Source organism: Xiphias gladius, chromosome 20 (assembly GCF_016859285.1).
Source record: "Xiphias gladius isolate SHS-SW01 ecotype Sanya breed wild chromosome 20, ASM1685928v1, whole genome shotgun sequence".
NCBI lineage: Eukaryota > Metazoa > Chordata > Actinopteri > Istiophoriformes > Xiphiidae > Xiphias > Xiphias gladius.
The window spans coordinates 8,978,653-9,002,088 of NC_053419.1; the positions used below are offsets into that span (position 1 = coordinate 8,978,653).

The following is a 23,436-nucleotide window of genomic DNA, read 5'->3' on the forward strand; positions in this document are numbered from 1 at the left end:
TCAGTTTGATCATATGTGTATATCTGTGTTATGCAAGTGACTGTAATACCCTTGTCAGAACACCATCAACCACAAGCCCCACGCTGAAAGTGCAAGCCGCTTGTTCCAAAATTCCCTGGAGCCAGAAGGCAGGAAGCTGCCTCACATTACTACTCCACTGAGTCAGTTTCTGATGGCAGCACCACCACCGTGACCAGATTGAGTTTGACATAGGCTGCAGTGACGTCTGACAGGCAGGCAAACAAAGAGTAACATCAGGGGAGCCCTGGCACTGAAACAAAGTATCGTCAAGGGAAATCCAGCACCACCCATGACACACTTAGATGACACTCGCTCAACGAAAAGCTCTGCGGTTTTATTGTCCTACTAGTAGGCAGCACGTAATCATTCCAAGCTTTTCTTTTAATTGATACCAACAGTTGTCCTCGTTTTCATTTGTATTCCTCATCTCCAGTCATTCTTTTTCCTGTGGTCTGTCTACTCCCCCTCCTCTCTTCCCCTGACTTTGCTGCCCATCTTGTACCTTGCCATCTAAATCTTTTTTCTTTTGTCACATGAATTCAGTGCAGCCTGAATCTTGCCTGACAGCTGTCAATTTCAGCATTCCATTCAACCTTTATTTCATCTTCTCAACATGGCATTCGGCAATTATCCTGTCAGTCCAACATCCAGTTTAGCCCTTATTTCATTATTCCAACATTGAATCCATCCCTTCTTCCATTATTCAATCATTCCAGTATGTCATTGAGCTCTTTCACTATCATTACAACATTTCACCCAGCTCATATATCCTTATTCCAACATTCGAGGAACTCTTATTTCACCAAACTCTCCATTCAGCCTTTAATCTATCATTTCAACTATTAATTTAGCCCTTATTCCATTAAAAGAAATGTTATTTCATCCTAAAATCCCTTCATTCAAACAATCCTTTTAGCCTTTATTCCACTACTACAACATTCCCACTCATTCAGCTATTCTCTCATTAAATGTCTTTACATGAACAAGAGTATTCTGGTTGTATCCTTTTTTATGTATTTGCACATGCAACATCATATTCTGGTTTCAACATAATATGTCTAATAGGTCTTGGCTGTGAATGCATGTTCGTTCTCAACCAAGTTGCTTTGGAGTCAGAATAAAATAAAACAAAACGAAACAGATAAAATATGAATTAAAAAAAAAATGGGATGATATATTCATACTACCTCAGCAAAGTCTTGACAACCAGTCTACAAACTGGGTTTATCCTAATAACCTATAAAAGGATATAAATAACCAGGTTCAAACTAGGATAAACAACAAAACTAAGTTTTGTAGTCATTCTGACACCCCACTCAGGTCTTCCATAAACCCAACATTCAACTCAAACATTATTCCAATGCTCCATTCAGCCATTATTCCTACCTCACATCTGTGAGGCTGAATGCAATCTACAACCCCCCCCATCTCCTCATCTCTTCAGCCATTTGCCAACATCTATCCTCAGTTATCCCTCCTCTATTGCAATCACCCCTGAAACAACACTCATCCATCTCTATGTCTCTCTGCCATCACATCCTGTAGTGTGAAATGTTCAATTTATCTTGTGTCCCCTTGTTTAGCCATCAGTTCTCCTCTCTGTACTACTCCCATCCTTCCGTCTATCTACTCATCTATCTCCTCTCCTCAAGCTTGCTGGACTGACAGTGCTGCAGGCTATAACCAATTATCCCAGCAAAAGTTGTGCCTACAACTATAAATCTAACACAATCACATACAGTATCTTTAGATCTCATCTGACACAATATTATACCTGGTATAACAAGACAGGATCAACACACGCTTTAAATGTAAATATACTTACTTTCTAGGCATCTTTCACTTGCTGTGCTGACATTTGAAACAAGATAATGTTAGCTATGCCGCAAAAAAATAAAAATAAAAATAAATAGGACAATAGCAGAACAGAGCAATGAATAACACAAATGTCTATCCAACAGTGCATTCGCATACAGACGATACTGTACAGTTTTGTCAAACATTCTTTGGTATTTCCCCACAGTGCAAACCACTCACACTGTGCTGTTGTATTGTGGCTAAATGTTTGCCATAAAATAGAGATATACTTTTGAGAGAGATGTGTATGTGCGTGCACAAGAGAAGGAGGGGCAGGGTAAAAAAGACAGGAGCTGGATTGTTGATGGAGAGATTTTTATAGGGAAGAAGGAGATGGAAGTGGAGTGAGAGGCACTGGCCAGAGTGTAAAAGACAGAAGAGTGGCAATGTAGTTGGCAGCAATAAAGATGAAGAGAAGGAGGGAGGGAGATGGATGGACAATAAATGATAGGCAGTCAGGGAAAGATAAAATGAGAGAAAGAGAGGAAAAAGGAAAGAGATGCAAAATGGGGAATGGAGAAACCGAGGTATTGACAAAGAGACAGAGAGCAAAGGACTGAGAAGGAGAAAGCTGCAGAGATGTGAGACTGAGATAGAGCAGCAGAGAGAGAGGAAGAAAAAGACAAAGAGGAGGAGAAAGAGGTGTCCATACCGTGTTCTGTCCTACATTCACAAAGGCTGCATTAAATCATGCTCTGCTAGGCAGCACAAGCAGCCAATACAGCCAGGATCCACACAGACTTACACGTTTCCCCTCATATACACACAATGTACTGTATTCTGACCTGCAACCCACTGATTCACATTCTACTATGAGACATGCATGCTTAAAACATTAACTGAAAAGGTTTAACAGGCTATCAAATAAAATCTGGTTAGTACCAATGCTCCATCTCCTTTAAAAACAGCTCTACCCTTTTTAAAAATACACTGACATTCACAAAAGAGGGGGCAAAATAGACATAATGGAGAGAAAATTAAACCACTACATCCAGTACAGGTTCTCCAATCCAGCATAGCAGATGTTCAGAACTTCCACTTCTGAAAGGAAAACAGAAACCATCCTAAAAAGGAAGACACTGAATACATATCACCTCGCAGAATGTAGTCCAGGCACACTTTCAATGTCTCAAAAACAGAATTCAACACTTCACACTCCAATGTGAGGGACCGAAATGCACATGAAATAGTGTTTGCTGAGGCAGAGAACACATATGGTTAAAAAGCTGAGAGAGAGGAAACCCTGCCATGTTTCTCTCTGTAGACAGTTTCAAAGGCTGTCAGTTTAACAGTCTCATCTGCATATGAAACTGCAAGAAAAAAAATCCTCCTGTAGCTTCATCTATTGCAAGGAGTATGTTCTACTCTGACAGCTTACTGTTGTATGTATGTAAGTATGTTTACTTCATTTTGCTGTGCGTATGACCATGATTAAAAAAAACAAAACAAAAAACAAAACAACAACAACCACCAATATTACTGCAAGCACTGGAGATGTTTTCACTCTAAAATGCTTAACCAGTAGCAAAAATTTGCATATCACACAAGTTCATCTTCCTGGAATACAAAATACTCTGAAACTCATTAAAATGAAAATCAGTTCTGCAACCCTGAAACTTTGTTCTGCTGCAACAAGACTGTGAAAACACGGCATCAGACATACTGTCAGCTTCTTACTAGAAATGGTAGCAGGGTCATATTTTATTACAGTGTCATATAACACCCTCACACCCCTTTGTGAATAGGGGTACAAAGGAAATGCTACTTTTTGGCTATTTCCTTAAAGCTCAGTTTACACCATGTCTCATGGAACAAAAATACAGTTTTAATCTTTGCTGCTGTCCCCACAGCTCCATGCAGTTACAAACCACGTCTCTGTTACACGCTTACCAAGTCTTTTTGACCAAGTCTTTGGAAATGCGGAAACACATTTCAAATTACCTATATAGACTTCTAAACCTTGTGAATAACAGTATTTTAGCACACTGGCGTCTGTTCACTTGAAAAGGGGAAAATGGTTTTCTTTCCATGTTGGTTTTGGTTTCATTTGAATGACACATGAATACCGTATGTGCAGTATACAGGTGATAAAGGGAAAACTAATAAATATATTATTTTTTAATCAAGTATGCATTTTAGTTTGCCTTTTAGGTTAGGAGCTTGATTTACATTTTTTAATATGCACAAGTTTTAAACCTACCATAGTGTACATAAACAGAGGTCTTGCACATGCAACTGACATAGCAGCGAGAGCAATGCAGGTAATGTACGTTAAATTATGCATTACTGTCATCACCATAAAAGTATGTTCCGTTAACTTCAAAGAAGAAGAAATTACTCTTAAGAATAACATGACTTAGAGTCCACAGCCACGCTAGCACCTCTTTGATGCTGTACTTTTAGGCACAGTGGTGCTTTGAGCTAAATGCTAAAGTCAGCATGCAAAAAAAAAAAAAAAAGAAAAAAAATCACAATAACAAAAGTAAGATGCTTAAGTTTATCAGGTAAATATTGGACAAATAAAAATTTTGTCCAGATGATGGCACAAGTTGAAAGGTTAAGGTCTCACCAAAGTTATTCAACCAGAGGGAGACCATCTGTACCAAGTTATATGATGTTCCATCCAGTAGTTATTGAGATCATTCAGTCTGAACAACAAATGTCAAAGTAATGGTGGCGCTAAAGGAAAAGTCAGAAGGTCACCAAGGGCAGTAGGATTCATCCAGTAGGGATTAATGTCTGTACAAAATGGAATGGCAATCCATCTAATAGTTGCTAAAATGTTTCTGTCTGGACCAAAGTGGTGTGTGGACAGACCAACTGATCTACCGGCATCACCATCCCCAGAGCCATGCTAGTTTTGGAGAAAACAAAGCTGCAGTCTACAATATTTTGTGTACACTAAGACAACATCAACTGAAACACAAGTAAAACTAAGAGATCTGCACATTGCCAATAATGTGTAAAGATACAAGTTCTAGAGCAACAGATTTGAGAAACAGATTACATGCAAAAGATGCTAACATGGAACAGAAAAGCCACAAGTTGCGTTAGTTTTGGATGAAACTACTGTACATGCAGATCGCTTCTGAATATTCTCCAGCAGGTTTCAGCAGACGCGACTGGTCACACCAGATTAGTCAAAAGGCACAAGTCTGTAAAGCATAATTAGCTGTGCCATAACTGGGCAGCAAGCTAATGAGTGGTAATCACAGTATTAGTCAGATGTTCATACATCTTTATTTGCTGCCAATGTCTGTCCCTTTCGAGTACAGTGTTCATGCAGTGGTACACTCATGTGCAGTACATAATATCCTCCAAGATGATCCTTTTCTGAACTCACATTTTGTTGATACAGTACAGAATGAGCTCTCAGGTATTACTTCTGAACACCAGAATGCTTTTATAGACTTGTCAGCTACAAATCTGTAACAGTCTGGGTAACGGCCCAGCCTGCTACAGTCTGACTCCAGGCAGGCCAGTGGCCTACTGACAGCCATTTCCTAATGATCAGTCCATGCCTGACAAATTAAAGCTAGAGACGGTTTGTTACATAGCTACTATGTTCTACCATTTGATTATAATGAACTGATAATATCTAAAAGAGGAGAATTTACAGTTGGATCTTCTGGAGGCATTGTGTAATGACTTCAATAGTAATTCAGACTCGTGTTAAGGAAGTGCTCCCTGAATCCACAGCTGCCATGCACACCACTAAACACCTTTCTTGAATGTTCAAGCCAGTTTTCCAATTATGTATCACTGGAGCTTTGTGGGACAGGAATAATACTGTATATCTGGTGTATTAGTACTTATGCCATGCCAAGTTGGACATGGTTTTAAGCTAAAAACCAACATTTCTGCTATGGAGTGGGTTTATATAACTCAGATTTCATATACTCCACATACACACTCACAAAAACGTGTAAATTAGAAAAGTAAAAAGTTAGTTCTGCTTTAGACTGACACTTGATTGGTAGAACATTGTGTGAAGAGATGAAACAGTCGAGCGACCAGATAATCACATTTCAATTTTCTGTAGCATATAGCTTCATGCCACTACAATAACTGTTCTCTGGGATTGTTCTGAAATTTTGCCATGCCACTCAGAACTGCTCTTGGTTTCACAAGTAAAGTCTAGTGTGCAAGTCTGAAAATTGAGTAATTTAAAGACAGCACAGAGGAAGATTGGAGAGGAGTGAGGGAGAGAAAAACTGTAGAGGCCCTGGGTGCCTGTGGAAATGGCAGTTAAGGTCAGTGGTGTGAATGTTTGGGCTCAAGTCGGAGCAGAACAGCGTCTGCATGAGAGCAGCAAAGTGCTGCTGGGCTCAGTGGAATACCCTGCTCTAAGCTGGGGAGAAACACACTAACAGACACACGCCCACTCACAGCAAGAAACACCCTTAGTAAAAGAATAAACAGATCCATTCACACAGTTAAGCACACAATACTAAAAACAAACATGTGCATGGATATAAAAATAAACACACAAATCTAAGATAGTAACCCAAAACAAGAATTCACAAACCTAAAAAAATAAAAAAAGGTAACTCTGGACAATGATATGAAAAGTAAAAAGGCATTTAATTCTCACTTCTAAAAAACTGGAATCAGGAACTACTTCAGCATTATTTCACACCCAAACTTTCCCCTCTCACCGTGACAAGATCCGCTGATTTCCTCAAACCCTGGCTGGCATACACACTTCCCGATAGGCACCAGCCATTCTCCCTCTGTGCTGCAATGCATCCTGGGAGGCTCATATAAAGGCAGGGAGTTATTAACGCAGCGGCCCACTACCGCTACAAGCTGCGAAGCCTCCGAGCCTGGGATGGTGTCGGGGAACTCGGCCAGACTCTTCACTAGAAATGGGCAGCGTTTATAGAAAACCCGCACTGAGACTAAAGCAATGCAGGCCCCCAAATCCTGAAATGCCAGGTAGAAGCCTTTCCGGGTCAAAGGACCTAAATCGCGGACTTCAGTGTTGAGCTTCATCACGCGGTCCCCCAGGTCCAGCTCTGTGAAGCTCTCATCAGCTGCTATGGTGTCAATTTTGATGTATCTGCTTTCCTTCATCACCCTGTCTTCCTCCTCCGTCATCCCCGTTCCATCTCTCATCTCCCCGTCCTCCATTTCCTCCTCGTCCCCATCCGTTTCGTAGTAATACATGTTAAAGGTCTCCTTGCAGGTCCCGACCCCACCGGGCAGGCTGTTGCAGTCTCTTAGGGTGAACTTGAGCTCGATGAAGACCCGCTGGGCGCCCTCGGTCAGGATCCAGTTGGTGTGGAGCCAGTTGTTCTGGTTCTGCTCCATGACACGGCACACTTGGTAGGTGTGGATGGGGGCGTAGTCCTCGTCTACCTCACCGATCTCCTCCCACTGAGGTAGAGAAAAGAAGGAGATTAATGGAGTGAGAGGGGAAAACGAGGGGAAAGGTAAAACAAAATTTCCCTTTGATACCTGGAACGTAGAGCTGGGTATTGAAGCTTAGTACTTTTTCGGTGCTATTTAGTCAAATGGTTCCCAACCTAGGGGTCTGGCCCCTCGAAAAGGGTCCCAAGATAAATCCGAGGGGTCTGGAGATGATTTATGGAAAAGGAAAATAGTAACAAACACAAATGTATACCTAATTTTTAAATTTTTTTTCATTATTTGTTAAATATTGGTTAATTTTACATTCCTGAGCCTTTTATTTATTTACAATTATTTAAATGAAACATTTTGAGAAGTTTAGAGGGGAGCTTTCTTCAACTGCTCACAAACACTGGTTTTAGACTTAGCTATGCATTGTATTTTATAAGCTTTTTGTATGTTTTGTTTATGTAAAATCCTAATCTGAAAGATAACTAGTAAATGTTAGATAAATGTAGCTGAGCGCAAAGTACAATATTCCAATCTGAAGTAGAAGTATAAAGTGGCATAAAATGGAAATGTTCAAAATTGCACTTGAGGACTGTACCTGAGTAAATGGATTTACTTACTTTCCACTACTACTGATCGACAAGATTAACGTTTGAGAACTTTGCTTCCTTTTGTTATAAGGGTTTTGTGGAAAAAGATGGTTATAGCCCTCAAAGTAAGGAATCAAAACAAGTATAGTTTTGGTATCAAAAATTCAAATCATACAGCAAGTGTGTAGGTATATATAGAAGAATCATCTTCATCCCTTCCACCTCATTGCCTCCTACTGCAAAAGGGATATGTACAGTATTGTGTGTGTGTGTGTGTGTTTGTCCATTCCTGTGTGTGTGCGTGCATATATGTAAATGATACTGTCAGTATTCAAAGCTTGTGTGTATGTGAGCATCTGCATCCATGCCCGTTTGTGTGTCAGACAGCAGCATTAATTCCCTCCTCAGGTCTCCTGGGAGCTGGCTATTATCAGCATCACTAGCACTCTCCCATGGCTAATACAGGCGCTTCATCATGTCACTGTAATATGGCCAGAGGGACCAGACTATGATCTGATGTTATAGCTTAATAGCCCATATTAATCAATCCTTGCTGTAGCTGTTGTGTACAGCCTTCTGTCTTTGTCTTTTCTCTCTCTTTTCTCTGTCTTGTTCACCATCTGTTTTTTTTCACAATCTAGTTTTTATCCCTCCCTGCTTTAGTCTCTCTCTTTTGTTTTATGGTTTTTAATCATGTAGTTCCCGAACTTTTGTGAATGAATGCAGGTATTGCCAAGTGTTAATAGTAAGTGTGTTGGTAAATATAAATGCCTTTATGTTGATATGCTTATCGTGTGTGTGTACTCTTGTACTCTTGTACTTCTATCTTTGTGATGACCAATTTCAGATTTAGACCTTAGGAGTGAGGACATTTTTGAAAAGTGAAGAATTATTTTGAATGTCATCAATTCCTTGAAGGGCTGTTTAAGAGTTCAGACATGGCTTAAGAGTTAAGGTTAGATTTAGGATAAGGTTAAGGGCATTGTTATATAAATGCATTATGTTGATGAGAGTCCTCACAAGTACAGATGCACAAACATATCTGTGTATGATTGCGTGTGACTGAGTCACTATCTCTCCCAGACTCTAGCCCAGTCAGTCCCAGTGCAGACATTAAGCCTCTTACTGGTTAGATCACACAGATCCACCAGCTTGCTCTGAGCTTTACACAGCTTAACACATACACACGCACACATACACGCACACACACACCATTATTGGTAGCCCAGCAGGGAGTTGAACAGATGACCTTCTCCGGTTTTGCTTGGAACCAAATGGGTTCAGTATCTGAAAAAGCATGGCTGCCATTGTTACCACTGGAAATTTTCCCACTCTGCAGCTCGACTGTTTTAATAGTGTTTGATTACTAATGGAAATAGGACACGACACTTGCATAGGCTTACTCTTTAAACTGAGTCAACAAACAATGATTTAACATGAGCCATTAGTTTGCAAATAAATACCCTGTATGAAATGAGCTTAGAAACTGACACATCAAATAAAGGTTAGCGGGGTTCATACTGTTACTTTCCATGAAATGGTGTCCTTACTTCCTTGATGTGATGTATTTCCTTTTAAAATAGGAGGGATGTAGCTCAAGTATAAAATAAAGGGCTTTTATTTATGGAGACAAAGACTTTACAGTAGGACTTTTTAGCAACACTCACTAGTGCACCATGATCTGACCACTGAGCCTGCATGGTTTTCCAGGAAGCAGCTGTTTTCTAGGAAGTTCAAGTGCTTCTTTCATTGGATCTTTAAAGACTACAGTACATGGGATTAGGTGGGTAGGGTCCTCAGAGGCCAAACACAAAAGTTGGTACATAGAGCAACACACTAACACCACAAGGTCAGGACCCCGCATGCTGACAATATGAGTTGCTTGAGAAACAGAAACATGTTTGAAATCTCATTAGTGTTTGTATGTTTGTTTTATGGTAGATCTATTTCTGCTTTGCCTCTTCATCTTTTAATGATTCTGTAAAGCAATTCACTGCCCCTTTGTTTCAAAAATTTGATATTATAATCTTCAATGCACCCAGCTCACCTTTCATGAAATTCACACAACCTCTTCTTACAGGGTCAGTCCACTCAAAGTCAAAGAAAGAGACATTTTTCCACTTATCCCTTGTGGTATCTAGCCATATAGATACTTTCATAATTACCTGCTCAAGTTTTCAGATCGGTTTCAGAGATTTCTGTTGTGTCTTTCCTTAAAACAACATACCTGTTACTCAGAAAATCCAAAGCTTGCTGTGTGCAGTTTACCGTATATTGGAACCACTCCTTCCAAAGATTTTGTTTCCAGAGGAATGGTTGACAGCAAAGACTGAAATATCCAGGATAACCAGGACATTGCTTCCAAAAAGAAATGTCTCTTGTTTTCCAAAGTATTCGTGCACTTTCACTTTCATAGGCATATACAGTTTCCCATTCACTTGAATGGGAAAGTGGTCTCAGACTTTTGGACCCCACTGTATATCAAAAACTTGACACATAGAACCAAAACTATCTGCATTTCTAGATACCACTAGCAGTAAGACGTAAGTTATTGACGCTTTATTGTGAACAATTGCAAAGCCAACAGACTGAGAGTTTTGGGCCTAAATGATGGTAAATGGGCCCAATAACGTGAGGTTCTTAATTTCAGTCCTTTAAGACCCTCTGATGCAGCCCTTACCTCTCTTTCACTTCTGCATCATTTCTTCTCTACCTTCTGGCCTTCTCTACTTTGCTCCTGACACTGAATGGTCCTTATAGGCATCCCTCTAGCTCCTCATTACTGTGTGTTTGTTTTGTTGACTATTATGTGTGTGGGTTTGCTTGTACATCCACCTGTCACATCGGTGAGCAGACCCCCTATGGCTGTGCTTAGTGCCCTCCTGGTTCTAAGTCTATGACGCTGTCCTCAACTTATTATTACTCCCTATTACCACTGACTGTCATGACACTATAATAGATCTGTCCTTCTCACCCCTTACCCATTCAAGAATCGCCCCCAACCCTAATCCCAACCTCCCCTTTTTATCTCTATTTCTGTCTTCATCTCATCCATTCTAACACCCCTTTTCTCATGCTGATTCCTCTGCCTTTTCATGTCATCCATGTCCATCATCATTTTCCCTCTACATGTCCTCTATTCTTCCTTTAATTATCCAATCTTAAGTCTAACCCAGAAACACTGTTCGAAAACTTCCCCCACTTCTCCCATCTCACCCCCCTCCACTTGTAGCTTCTGACTTCTTGTCTTCTCCTTGTCCCTGTTTTCTGCTAGTCTCCCTTTCCATTCTTAAACTTCTCTCCCCCTTCCCTCCCTCCTGTCACCCTTCTTCCATTTAATCTCCCCCATTCTCTTATCTTTCTTATTCTTTCTCTATCTCTCATCTTAACTCCTTCATGGTAGTGTAATGTGCCAAGGGAAAAAGAAAGAATCTGTTGAACAGCATAAGAGCTGCAGCACAACAAATATCTAAGCAAACACTCCTTGAACTGTTCAAATAGCTGCTCCCCCTTAGTTTAAAGCCTGACACATCAAGCCAACTGTTAGCTGTCACTGGGCCATCGTTGAGCTTCTGTATTTCTGCAGTGTGTTCATCAACTTTGATGCTAGCTTGCCCTTATCTTTGGTCAGGTGAGCATGCTGAATCAGAGAGGCAGTCAATGAAAGAGATCTCTCAAACTGGCTGCTCAGGCTGGAAAATTAGTGATTAAACCAATTTAGTGTGGTTTTACCTCCTATTTTTTTCTTCTTTTTGCCCAAGCAAAAGACTTTTGTCAAAGTAGGGTTGATCGCCTCACATCATTTCACACTGAGTTTGAAAGACAGATTGCCGGTGGACAGAGTTTGTGGAAACTCTCAGTTACACCTTTAAGCACTCTCGAGTGTTGTTGTTCAAGCTTATCATCCGAAAAGATCTGAATCAGGAGCTATAAGTGCAGAGCTGTCAGCTGTATCATGTCAGTCTGATATCTAAATGTTGTTGGACATTACCTTTTTTTAAAGCTTAGTTTATTATGTCATAAAACAACCTACACAAAACACACTTTTCCAAACCCAACAACCCATAATTACTGGCCAACTATGTGACTGTTTTTGAGTGTATCAATTATATTTGAACATAATTGAATAATCTCAAGTATACCACAAATATCTTAATTGAAAAAATGGTCAATTTTTCTGAAGAATAGTCACCAGTGTTGCTTGGAAGTTGTCTTTTCTCTGTAGACCACAACTACATGCTTCAATATATAGAAAATAATAAGTCAAATCACAATTTCATTATAATAACCATGATTAGATACAGTATTTCTGCTTTAAATTGATCAGACAAACGCAAAAAAAAAAAACAAAAACAATACTTCAGAGTGCTAGTTGCAATTTTTGACAGACATATTCTAAGTTCGTATTCTGAGCATGTATCAAGGCCATTTAAACAGATTCAGTGTTGTGAAAATGGTGGGCTAGTTTGGCGTCTTCCTGCAATGCCAAGTAATGGGGTTTTCCACTTACTTTTTGCTCCTGCACAGGGTCAGAATGAGGTGCATGTCAGCCGTCAGCTACAGTCTTGTTTATTCTGATTTAAGTTTTAGCAAAAGAACTGAGGTGATGCAAAGTGAAGCAGAGGTTTTCATCAGTCAGTCAGTGCTCGCTTGGCTTGATGGTTCAGGGCCTTTACAGACCCAGTAACCATCGCCTACTAATGTTCAGATAAGGACAGAGTAAAAAGGCTCTTGGATTTGGCAGACTGATGGGAGGTAATGGAGACAGATGGATTTGACAGCAAAATACTTTATTCTTGTCCCTTCATGATGCTTGAAGTTGGAGCAGATAAAAGCATCCACCTAATGTCATATGATCGGCAGCCCACCCACCAGCACTCCTCCAATACAATGGGAACAGGAAGTAATGGAGGTATTAGATGACAAAGGGTTGACAGCCAAATAGTCCCAAAGGACAGGGAACCAAAATTCCTCCATGTTTTTTTTTTCTTGCCTGCATCTTCATGTCTTTTGTCCCCTTTTATGTAAAACACTATACTACACCTAATGTTAAGGAATCAAACTTTCATTGAACAACTGAAATTCCAATTATGACATTTTTAAATACCAGCTAAATGTTTGTAATTTAGCTCCAATGTGGAGTTTCAAATTACTTTATTGGACTTTGGTGGTTGTTTTCTTCCTAATTATCCTGTTTTCTGTGTTAGCAAAAACCTTTGAATAATGTCCATGTCTCCTGTTAATTATTTGCTTTAAAATCTGTCTACAGCTTTTTCACTCCTTTCTTTTGTCTCCATCTAAAACCCTCATCAGCCTCATCTGCTCTGATGCTGTCAGACATCCACAATGAGATATGGGGAGTGGACAAAAAAGTCATTCTGCTCAAAAGACACTTAAAATGCCACACACTCTCCTTTCTCCAGTTTTATCTTTGTCATCTTGACTCCACATATGCCCACTTCTTTTTATACCGCCAGGAGTGATTTTCACTCCTCTACTTCAAAAACAGGAGGAGACAGAGGACTTATATTCTTGAGGTCACTGTAAGCCTGGTTTCTCCTCTCTTACACTACTTGTCTGTCTCAAGCTGTCACGGTCTGACTGTCTGCGGCTCTCCATCTCTCTCTAATTCTCGCCACCCTCTGTCTAACACCACATCTGTCTCTACATTGCCAGATTAACCTGCCAAGGGGCCTAAAGGCAAATTTTTACTTTGGTCCCCAGCTAGTTATGATGTCTTCAAGACAGACTTTAGATTAGATTTTTTTTTAAAATAAAAAAAAGGTGCTTCTTAAGGCCTTTATCATTTCAGTTTATATAGTGCTTGTGTATAAAGAAGAGAAACAGCCTCACCTCTAAACATTAAGGTTTATCATACATGGGAAAAGAATTTAATGAAAACTGTAACTCTCCATGTTTCACAATCAACAATCATACAATTCAAGCTACTTTATCAGTGTTATGGACTTCATTGAATTGTGTCCAAACATTTATCAAATTTTAAACATTTTTAAAGCTATTATTTCACCCCATCTCCTTTTAGCTTAAATGCATGTTTCATAAAATTTCAAAGCATATGGAAGCTTTGGAGATGGAAAGCTGAAAGGAATGGGGGGAGGATGATGAGATTTAAAAAAAAGACAAGTGGATGACGAGAGTAAGAGAAAATGGGGATATGGAGTCAAACAAATGTTTGGGGACAAACATGGATGTGAGAAAGAGGGATGAGAGCTGAACCAGAAAAAAACATGAAAGATTAGAAGAGAGCCGATGATGGTGATTGAAGGGAGGAGGAGAAAACGAGGTGAGACAAATCATCTGGAACATGAGACTTAAAAAAAAAACCAAACAAACAAAAACAGCCATGCCTCCTCAATATCCTATTTAGCCACAGCAGACTGCTGCTCCAAAGTGTGAATGCATATCTGTGTGTGGAGAATGTGCGAGAGTATGCTGCAGATTGGGCACCGTCATAGAAATAGTGAACATGATAAGAATTACAATTGTTGACTATAACGTCTGTTATTTAAAATGCCAAACAAGGAAAGGATTATTCATTTTGTCTGACACGTTTGTCAATTCAATGTCAGACAAAAAGTTAAATAGAAAAAAAATGACATTTCAATCACCTTGAACTGTAGCTGAATAAGAACATAACAGCTAATAAGAGAGAACATTATAATGAGATTCTAACGTTGTCTTATCCCATCTTTAATTTTCTCTCCCTCCGTCTACCCTGAGTGCAGTTATTTATGCAGTTGCATTGTCAAAACCACACACCAAAATCACATCTTCCTTAATATGATTGCACATACGGCTGCTTTTGTCAGCACTATCTCTCCCATCTAAATACAGCCACAGAGTGGGCCATGATTTGAATACCCAGAGTGAGAAAGCGCTAAGGTCAGCACTATTGGTCCGGCGTGTATAGCTGCATATTTGCCAACAAGAGTTGTGACTATATGAGAGATTTTCCATGTGGATCAAATGGATGCACAAATGAATTCCTGTTTAAACCAACCACAGTACCATCAACACCCTTGGTGTTAGGGAATTACATTTTTCCAAAGAAAGGTGACAGATTGGGGTGTGAACTACTGTCTCATAAGTCGGGGTATTCCTGAAACTCTAGGATACATTATTAAATGTTTTTAAACACCACTTCTTTTTCATTAAAAAACACAATAAAATACCATGAAATAAATATTTTCCAACTCTTGTAAGTCATTCTCTAATTAGCCATCGCCCTGGGAATACTTGGAAATGGAAATTCAATTCCTGGCTTGAGAATAATATATTCCATGGTGACTTTCAATATCTTATTCATGAATTCAATTTACCCTGATAATGAACTGAGAGTTCTTGGAAATTAAATGATGTTATCCTCGATAAAACAAATGATGTGCCTGCACTTAAGTGTAAAATCATAAGTTACAGATGTCTTTCGTCATACCCAGAAAGAAATTTAAGTGGCAGTCTCAAAGATTTCATTCCTAGTAGATTCGGCTATCTTATTTTACAGCTTGTGTCTGCGAACAGCAAGGCACAGTGAAAGGAATAGGTTAGCTGCCTGAGAAGTTAGAGGTGTGCAGCCTGTCACCTGCAGCTCTTCATCTAACAGCTCACTGTGGCTGGTCCTTGCTGTTCCACTACTCCCTGCAATCTATGATCCACTGTTCAAAAATGCCCAAAATGGCTCTGCTCTTGTTTTGCATTTTTGATGAACGATAGCGGCTAAGTGCTACACTCACTGACAAACACAGTGCATTTCCCGTGACTATTTCATAATAAAAGTCAGCTCCTGTTTGGCCAGTTAAATGCTTTTAATGTGAAGCTGCAACAGTAGGAAATGTTTGGTTTGCATTAGCAGTACCTTCATGCTGCACTTTTTCGAAAGAATGTTGCCACAGACACCCAGTTCAAAATTCTGCAAATATATATATATATATATATATATATATATATATATTGCAAAACTTTCATCAGTGGGCCATAGGTACTGAATTAACAGACAATCATTTAAATGAAAATCTTAGAGGTTGGCACTTTACTGTTTGCTTACAAGCTGCAGATTTGTTTTAAATTGACACTAGTTTATTTTTTCCAATATGGTCAAATACATTTTTGATCATTCTTTGGTTATTCAATAATTTTGATCATTGCTGATGGGTAACTGGGTGTAAGGAATGTTTCAAAACACTACAAGGATATCTGAACTGCACAGTGTTGATGTACTTTCATGTCATAAGGAATATTAATGTTTTCAAAAGCCATGAAGACAACACATCTAAGTACCTCTATGCAACCAGAGAAACCATGTGCCTCTAAAAACACAACCCTCAATAACAAAGACAGTATGATCACTGACAACCTCATGATTAAGTTAAAAAAAATGAAAACAATTTTATAAATCTGAGCATTGGTCATACTCACCCCATTCTTAGGGTAGGCCACCCATCCTAGGTCTCCCATCACAGAGCGAGAATCCAGCAGGTTCACTGTTAAAGGTAAAAACACAGTCAGTATATACAAACAACTAATCAAAAATTCACTCCAGATCGTTCCCCAGACTAAATCTTAGCACAAGTAACAGGATGTCTATTTGTGAGCATTTTATAAAACAAATTTCCAATTTGAAATCTAATAATCCTAGTCTCGGTTTTGAATTGTCATTTCTTGTATTTGTCTCTCTCTTCCATTGTATAGAAGAGAAGAATAAGGAGCAGTTTCCATTTGTTTAATTCACTTCACCAGTGTTTAAACATTGTCCATCTTGTTGACCAAAAACTGCTGCCCAACTTTATACCTGGGATGAAACAATTCAGTATGCAACACATCTGGGGGGGGGGGCTTGCAAGGCGCCCACCCATGGCGCCTTGCATGCCCCCCCATTAGACTGACCCTCTACTTCAAAAAAAAATAATAATAATAATAATTTTTTCATGTTAAAAAAAAAAAAAAAAAAAAGAAAAGAGCCACAAAAAAAAGATTAAAAATTATTGTGTCTCCCATTGGGAGTAATTAGGGAAGTTTTCACCGCTAGCTACCATACACGTAAGACACAGCTGGTGCTGATTCCACATCGAGACGTTACTCAGCCAGATCTGTGAGAAGCAGCGGTGCTGAGGGTGCTGCAGCAACCCCACCTCCTGGTTTCTGAGGTGTATTTGCATCATTATTATTATCATTATTATTTTACTGTCGTGTTACAAGTCTGATGCCAATCCAAGAAGTTCTCTCTGCCTACGGGGCGCAGCTTGTCAGCTGAAAGCTGTCAAGTGCAATTACTTGACCACTGCACTCTTCACAACATGATTCTATCTTCTCTTATGCAGCACCGGCGACAGTGTAGTCTTGTGAATTCTGTCTTATCTTGCCCATCAGTGTGTCCAACTGCTTCTTTGACAAAAAAAATTAAGGAAGGTTCTTGTTAAAAGAGGCAACTTTGAGCTCACAGAGACATTTCTGGATACATTTTGAGGCACTTTACAAAAGTCACAGCAGTGAATATGTCTTCAAGCTGCAACTTTTTCTTTAGTGGTTCTGTGTCTTACAACAGCTTCAGAGTCTGGTTTTTCAATCGGAGTAAATCTTGAGGATGACATGGCATGGATGAGTCCTACAGCATCAACATAGAGCTCAGCTTGAGGGTTTTTTAGCTAGTAGCCTGGTCATGACTTTACAGCATGTTACATAAACTGAATACAGTAAATCCCAAAAGTGAACATATGATGTACCTCATTTTAGGCTGTCTCGCAACAGCTTCAAAACTCGTATGAGTTTGACATGATATGTACAGTCATAAGCAGGACTCAGTTGTTTTTCAGGCCGGAGTTCAGTTTTCTTTATCTCATCTATGATAATGTTCAGTTCGTTCGGTCTCTGTGACACTGTGTACTCAAACAATAAAAGGTTAAGTCCAACTGAAGGATCCTCTTTCATGCTACCAAAGCTTTTCAGTTGCCATGAAATGGGAGAAGATTAAGAGGTAAACATTTGAGCATTCAACTAGTAGAAACCAAGTAGTATCTGCTCCATGCCAGCTAGTCTAAAGTTGGGTAGCGACCGTGCATTCTTATTCATTTTGTAGAACCAAAGCTGATTTCTAAACATAAAAAAAAAATAAAAAAATCAAACTGATCGTCCAACAGCCAGATTGTTCAGTGTGTAAGTGAATTATCAGACATCCTTAACCTCCCGAATTACAGCCCAGATTTGGCAGGATATCAGCCCTTGTAAAATTCTAAAATTAGTCTACCTTTGTTGCAGATCACAATATACCTTAACTCTGAATTTTTCATTCGATGATTAACCACACAATGTCCAACAAGAATAAAAATATTCTGAGTGCTTCAATAAAAATTTAACAGCTTCTTAGATTCACACATTTTAGATGGTTACTTGCTTCAGTATAACTTGTTCCTCTACTGGAATATTAAAATGAGGGGCAGGGTTCAGTCATACATTTCCCTGACTTGAGTATTAAGTTTTTAGCCAATTTTCCAATTTAAACTGAAAAAATATTCCATCTTCTTTGCAGTTAACAGCTATCTACCTCACTTGGTCTGCCAAGCGAATCTCGCAAAAAAAAAGTAAAAAACTCACAAAAAAGACCCCCAACAATCACAAATACTGTTATATGCAGATTCAATACATTTTATATGCAAACATTTCCCCCATTAGTGTAATGCTTTTATTTTCACATAAAGTCAATTTTTATATAACATTACAGATTTCACACTATTTACTCAATTAAATTGGATTGGATATGTCAATTCTTTCCCCACAGGACAAGACAAAATTAAAATGAAATGTGATGGAGTGCTAAATCTAGGGGAAAGTGGACTCAAGATTATTAGATCTTTTACGTCTCTCTTTCCTTGGGTTTAGTAAACTATCAGAGACCAGCCAGGTTGGTAAAACGGAACAAGAGTATCTTGTTGACTTAACTCTGCAAAATTTCTGGGTACTGAAGTTAAAATATTTCAAAGTGTTACAGTACTTCCTGCTGTTTTTTGTTTCGAGATACCAACTACAGATGTTCTCTACATTAACATTAATACAAACACTAATAACACTATTAACACAAATAGTGTTAATAGTATCCTTCAGGTCTTAAACCAGCTGTTGAGTATAATCTTTCCAGTCAAAGGTTCTGCGATAAGCCACGTTGTAAATCCTCCGATCCTGCCCCAGTGTCAGCAAACGGAGAGACATGCACCATGACAAAGTGGTGTAAGCAGAACAAAATATAAAAACGAGAGGACTTGGTCTGCAACTCCTCCAAACACACACACACAAACTTGTACTTCTGTCTTTGTTAGGACACTCATTGACATAATGCAATCCCTAGCCCCTTACTCTAACCTTTAACATCACGACTAAATGCCTAACCCCAACTCTAACCTAATTCTATGTCCTCATTTCCCCTAAATGATGGTTTGAAACCAAAATGTAGCCACACAACCATAAAAATACATGTAAACACACACAAACACACTAGTTTGTGCAGCTATCCTTGTTAGGACATTGCATTGACTTCCATTCATTGTGGCCAGCCCAACCCAAACACTAACCTTAACCTTGACCAGGAGCTAAAAAAGAAGTTTTGCCTCATTAGGACCACGCTTTGGTCCTGACAAGGTCAGTGTTTATGCCCAGGAAAAGATCCCAAAGAGGTAACAAAAATGCATACACACACACACACACACACACACATACACACACACACAGACACATAATCTAGTCCTACTGTCTCCACTGCACTATGGAGGATAATAAAAGATGTCCTTAGGAGGCGATTAGACATCTAATTAGGCCATAAAGAAGAGATAAGTGATGCTGAACTAGATCATAAGGGATATGTTACCTCTTTCACTCTCTCTAAGGATCAAACCACCTAAGTTACAGCTCAGCTGTGACAATGATCTACAGAATTTATTATTAAAAGTCAGCACCACTGAATGACTGAAGGGATTTAAAGTCTTGTAGTGACATTACTTCTAGGATACTCCAAGTATTTCAGATATATTGAAGAATAAGTGGATTTTCAGCTTGGGGATTACTGATAAAATTCTCCTTGAAATGACAACTGAATATTTGATCTTTGAGGCACAAGGCTGCCAGGGGATTTTCAATTGCACATTTTTGGCACTCTTAGAGGTGATGGGCTTAAGTGCCAAATTGACCTCAGAGATCCTTGGTACAATCTTGTCTGAACCCCGTCTCCTATTTCTAAAACCAATGTTTAAAGTATAAAACCCATCTGTGTCTCATGATGTTTGATTGTGGCATTTAAATACTAACAAGGATTGCTCTTGGCTTAATGGCCTACCTTCTTGCTTTCACACAGATACATGGGCAAGATAAACATGTACTTCTTTCAAGTCATTTACTGTAATTTACCCAAATTTACCATCCTCATTTTGATCAAGACCATTACCAACAAAAAGCAAAGTAATGGGTTTTAAACTTCCTAATGTGTAGGTTCACACACCCCAGATTATCCTCATTAGTCAGACTTTATTATTAATCAAACACAATAATCTCTGACAAAGATGTGAGGCATCTGGCTCTGCGCCAAGATGCTCTCAGAAATTGATCAATTTAAATAAGAATGGATTAGCTTCAAGAGAGGAAATTAATCAGCTTGGCACAGTGTGTACAGTTTTCTTCAACATCATTCACCAGTGGTGAAGCACCACTGCAGGAAAACTATCCCCAATGTGCTAGAAAAATATCAATATAACAAAAGGGGGGGTCTGGATTTTTCTCTGTTCTATTTTTTCCTCCTTTAATTAGTCACCGATCAGAAAACAAAGTTGGTTTATAGCTGCAAATTCAACTCAATTCAATTAAAGGTGAACTTCAGTTTTAAAAAGACAGTTGAATGAGGTAAGTCTGCTCTGTAACCTGAGGACACGTTACACTGCAGAACCTCAGCATGTCGCCTCATAAGATGTTCCTCTCATATTAAAACAAAAAATTGAGATGGGGAAATGGCCAAAATCCCCAATGATTCCGCGAAGATGTCTAAAGAAGGCTGAAAAAATGTTTTAATCTTACTTTTTCAATTACAATAAATTGACCCAATGAGAGAATAGCAGCTATTTAAACATGGGCTTCTCTCTCCTCCCCAATTATGCATGCAATGGTATGATTATCCACTGAAATTCAAATATGTGCCAAATTAATCAATTTGCATTGAATGGAAGCCTCTGGCAAATGATTCTTGATGGGTAAGGTGTTTAACGGGTTTATTTTATGTGTTCTGTTAAGTAGAAGTTCTTGGCTTTTCTATTCAAATTTGAGAGAGAGCACTTTTAAGAAAATTTAACAGGTTTTTAACGATGTGCTGTTTTAGAGCAAAACAAAGGAGAGGCTTGATAAATGAAGACAGCAAATGTCTGAATTTAAAATGTGAAAAATCCCAATGTGGATGTTTTTGAGGAGTTCCCTCTCTCCCTTTATTAACAAGTAAAAACACAGACCTATGATCCAGTCTGATGCTGATTCATAATATTCTCACAGCCTGAATCTTGGCTTTAACAAGTCTACGATTTAACAAAATGGGAGTTCAAGTATTTTGCATGTATTGACATTGGCACTAAAGAAAACAAACCTCCTGTGTGAATAATATGGATAGATTTTTTTAAGTGAAATACTCCTTTCAAGGGGATTTTGGTTAAGTGGTAAAGTTTTCACTCTTTTTTTTGAACTTATGGTCCAGTTTACACCCATATAAAGTTTACTTTATCCTATTAAGCGCAAATACATAAGTTGAACAACCAAAACCCTCACGTGGTCGGACACTAATAAAAAAAAAGAGGAAACCTACACATTCTAGATGAAGTTTAACTATTTTATATGCTGCCAAAGGATGCCCTGCAAACCACTGGAGGGCCCATGCGTGTTCCCCATGGGAGCTACTTTTGCAGATCTAAACTTTGACCATATAAATCTGCCATTTGAAGAATGAGGAGGTTGATGAATGTTCCCTCCTTCCCGGATAATGCTGTCTAATAGCCCCAAACAATGGCATTCATTTCGAGCTATTAAAATGCTGCTCAGTCTGCGGACAATAGCGTGGGAACAATATCTGACACGCTCTTCCATACTTTTCACTTTTCTTGTCTTTTCTCATTTGTAAATTCTATTGCAAATCTCCATATTTGACTTAGGGGAAATGCAGACGAGCGTTAGTTCAGCTGAGATGAAAAACTGATTTGTTAACAGTTTGCAACCGACTGCACGCATATGGAAATAACTGCGCCAAACTCTGCGTGGTGACACATGAAACTGTTAATGTCGGACAAGTAACATCACTACAGCGACTACTGGACTTATTGGCTGGCAGGCATGTTACCAGAATTCAGAGGTTTAAATGATTCAGTCCACATCTTTAAAGACAGAATGCCAGATTAGACTAAAGCTAAAATAAGATTAAAAGCAAATGGAGGAGAAATACAGCGTCAAAACCCCCATTATTAGAAGAGGTGAAAAAAACTACTAGGTCAATTAAAACTCACTAAACATGAGCCAAGCAAAGGAAATGAGAATTCTTATCGTGATTCTTTTTTTTCCTCTACTGTCTTTAAACGCCATAAAATGCGTCCCGCTCGCTGTGAACTCGACAATAAGGTGAAGATCTTCGACGCTGCGCAGGGAAATGTTTAAGATGAATACAGAGATTTTCGCAGCGCACTGTGGGTCAGGAGGGACTGCCGAGACCTCAAAGGACCGCTTATCTGGAGAAACGCATGTTCTGTTCAAAGGTCCTTTTTTAGTTTGCTTTTCCCGATTCGGAGCACACGGTCATTACTGACTCGGGGCGACACTGTTGTCGTAAACACGAGCTGCTCAATTGAATTTTACAGGCGACCTCCTTTTCTGCATGGCCAGCTTGAGGGGGGCCACCGGTCTGAGCCACCGAAGGCGCACAGCAGACTTTCAACCGGTCAGCCAGGCGGTGTCATGAACCCGTGCGTGTCTCTGCGCGTGTTTTACCTTCATTTGCGGGGATGCACCACGCTCCGAGCGATGCCAGACTCCAAAGCCATGTCCATGCCACCAGCCGAATGCCACAACTCCACCAACGAGATTGCATGGCGCATCCGAAAAACACAACCGGTGTCAGAGGGAGGGGGGGGGGGATCTTTTTTCCTAAACAACGGCGGCTTCAGTCAGCACAAGTCGGGACACCGTAATGAGACCATCTGTGTCGTCCGTCGGCCGCTCGGAGAGATGGGAGTTCATGTTATGCTGGGGGTAAGGGAAGGTACTGAGGAGCTGTGTGCGCTCTGGGTTTGGGGAGGAGGGCGGCGCGCCGGGGGGGCGGAGGGGGGGCGGAGTACATGGCAAAGCCTCTCCAATCACCGACCCTCCACAGGTGAACCCTAATGCTGCTGGACTCCTTTCAACAAATGACAATCAATCACTCTTCGCTCGTTACCACTTTCGCATGTAACATCATTCATTTATGGTGCCTATTAACCCGCACCCCATTTTTTGCATGAATGAGAAAACATAAGTGGATGCGCGATGTTACATATTAAGCTTATTATCGTGGGCTCAGTCATTACAAACCATTGCAGTTACACTTTATACG

General features: G+C 39.6%; 1 protein-coding gene across 7 annotated transcripts in view; it reads right to left on the bottom strand.

Annotated features, from left to right (window-relative positions):
• The window catches only part of LOC120806894 (ephrin type-A receptor 5), a 61,919-nt gene extending 38,782 nt beyond the window's left edge, over positions 1–23,137 (bottom strand). For 6 of the 7 annotated variants that reach the window (XM_040158429.1, XM_040158434.1, XM_040158435.1 and 3 more), the window contains exons 1-3: positions 22,836–23,137; positions 16,263–16,327; positions 6,537–7,257 (exon numbers count right to left, since the gene is read on the bottom strand). In XM_040158429.1, coding sequence (XP_040014363.1) covers positions 6,537–7,257; positions 16,263–16,327; positions 22,836–22,935 — 886 coding nt within the window. In that variant the 5' untranslated portion in view covers positions 22,936–23,137. Of the gene's footprint in view, positions 1–1,368; positions 2,920–6,536; positions 7,258–16,262; positions 16,328–22,835 lie in introns of those variants that run through there. The other variant, XM_040158433.1, reaches the window with a different exon arrangement.
• Between the last annotated feature and the right edge of the window lie 299 nt (positions 23,138–23,436).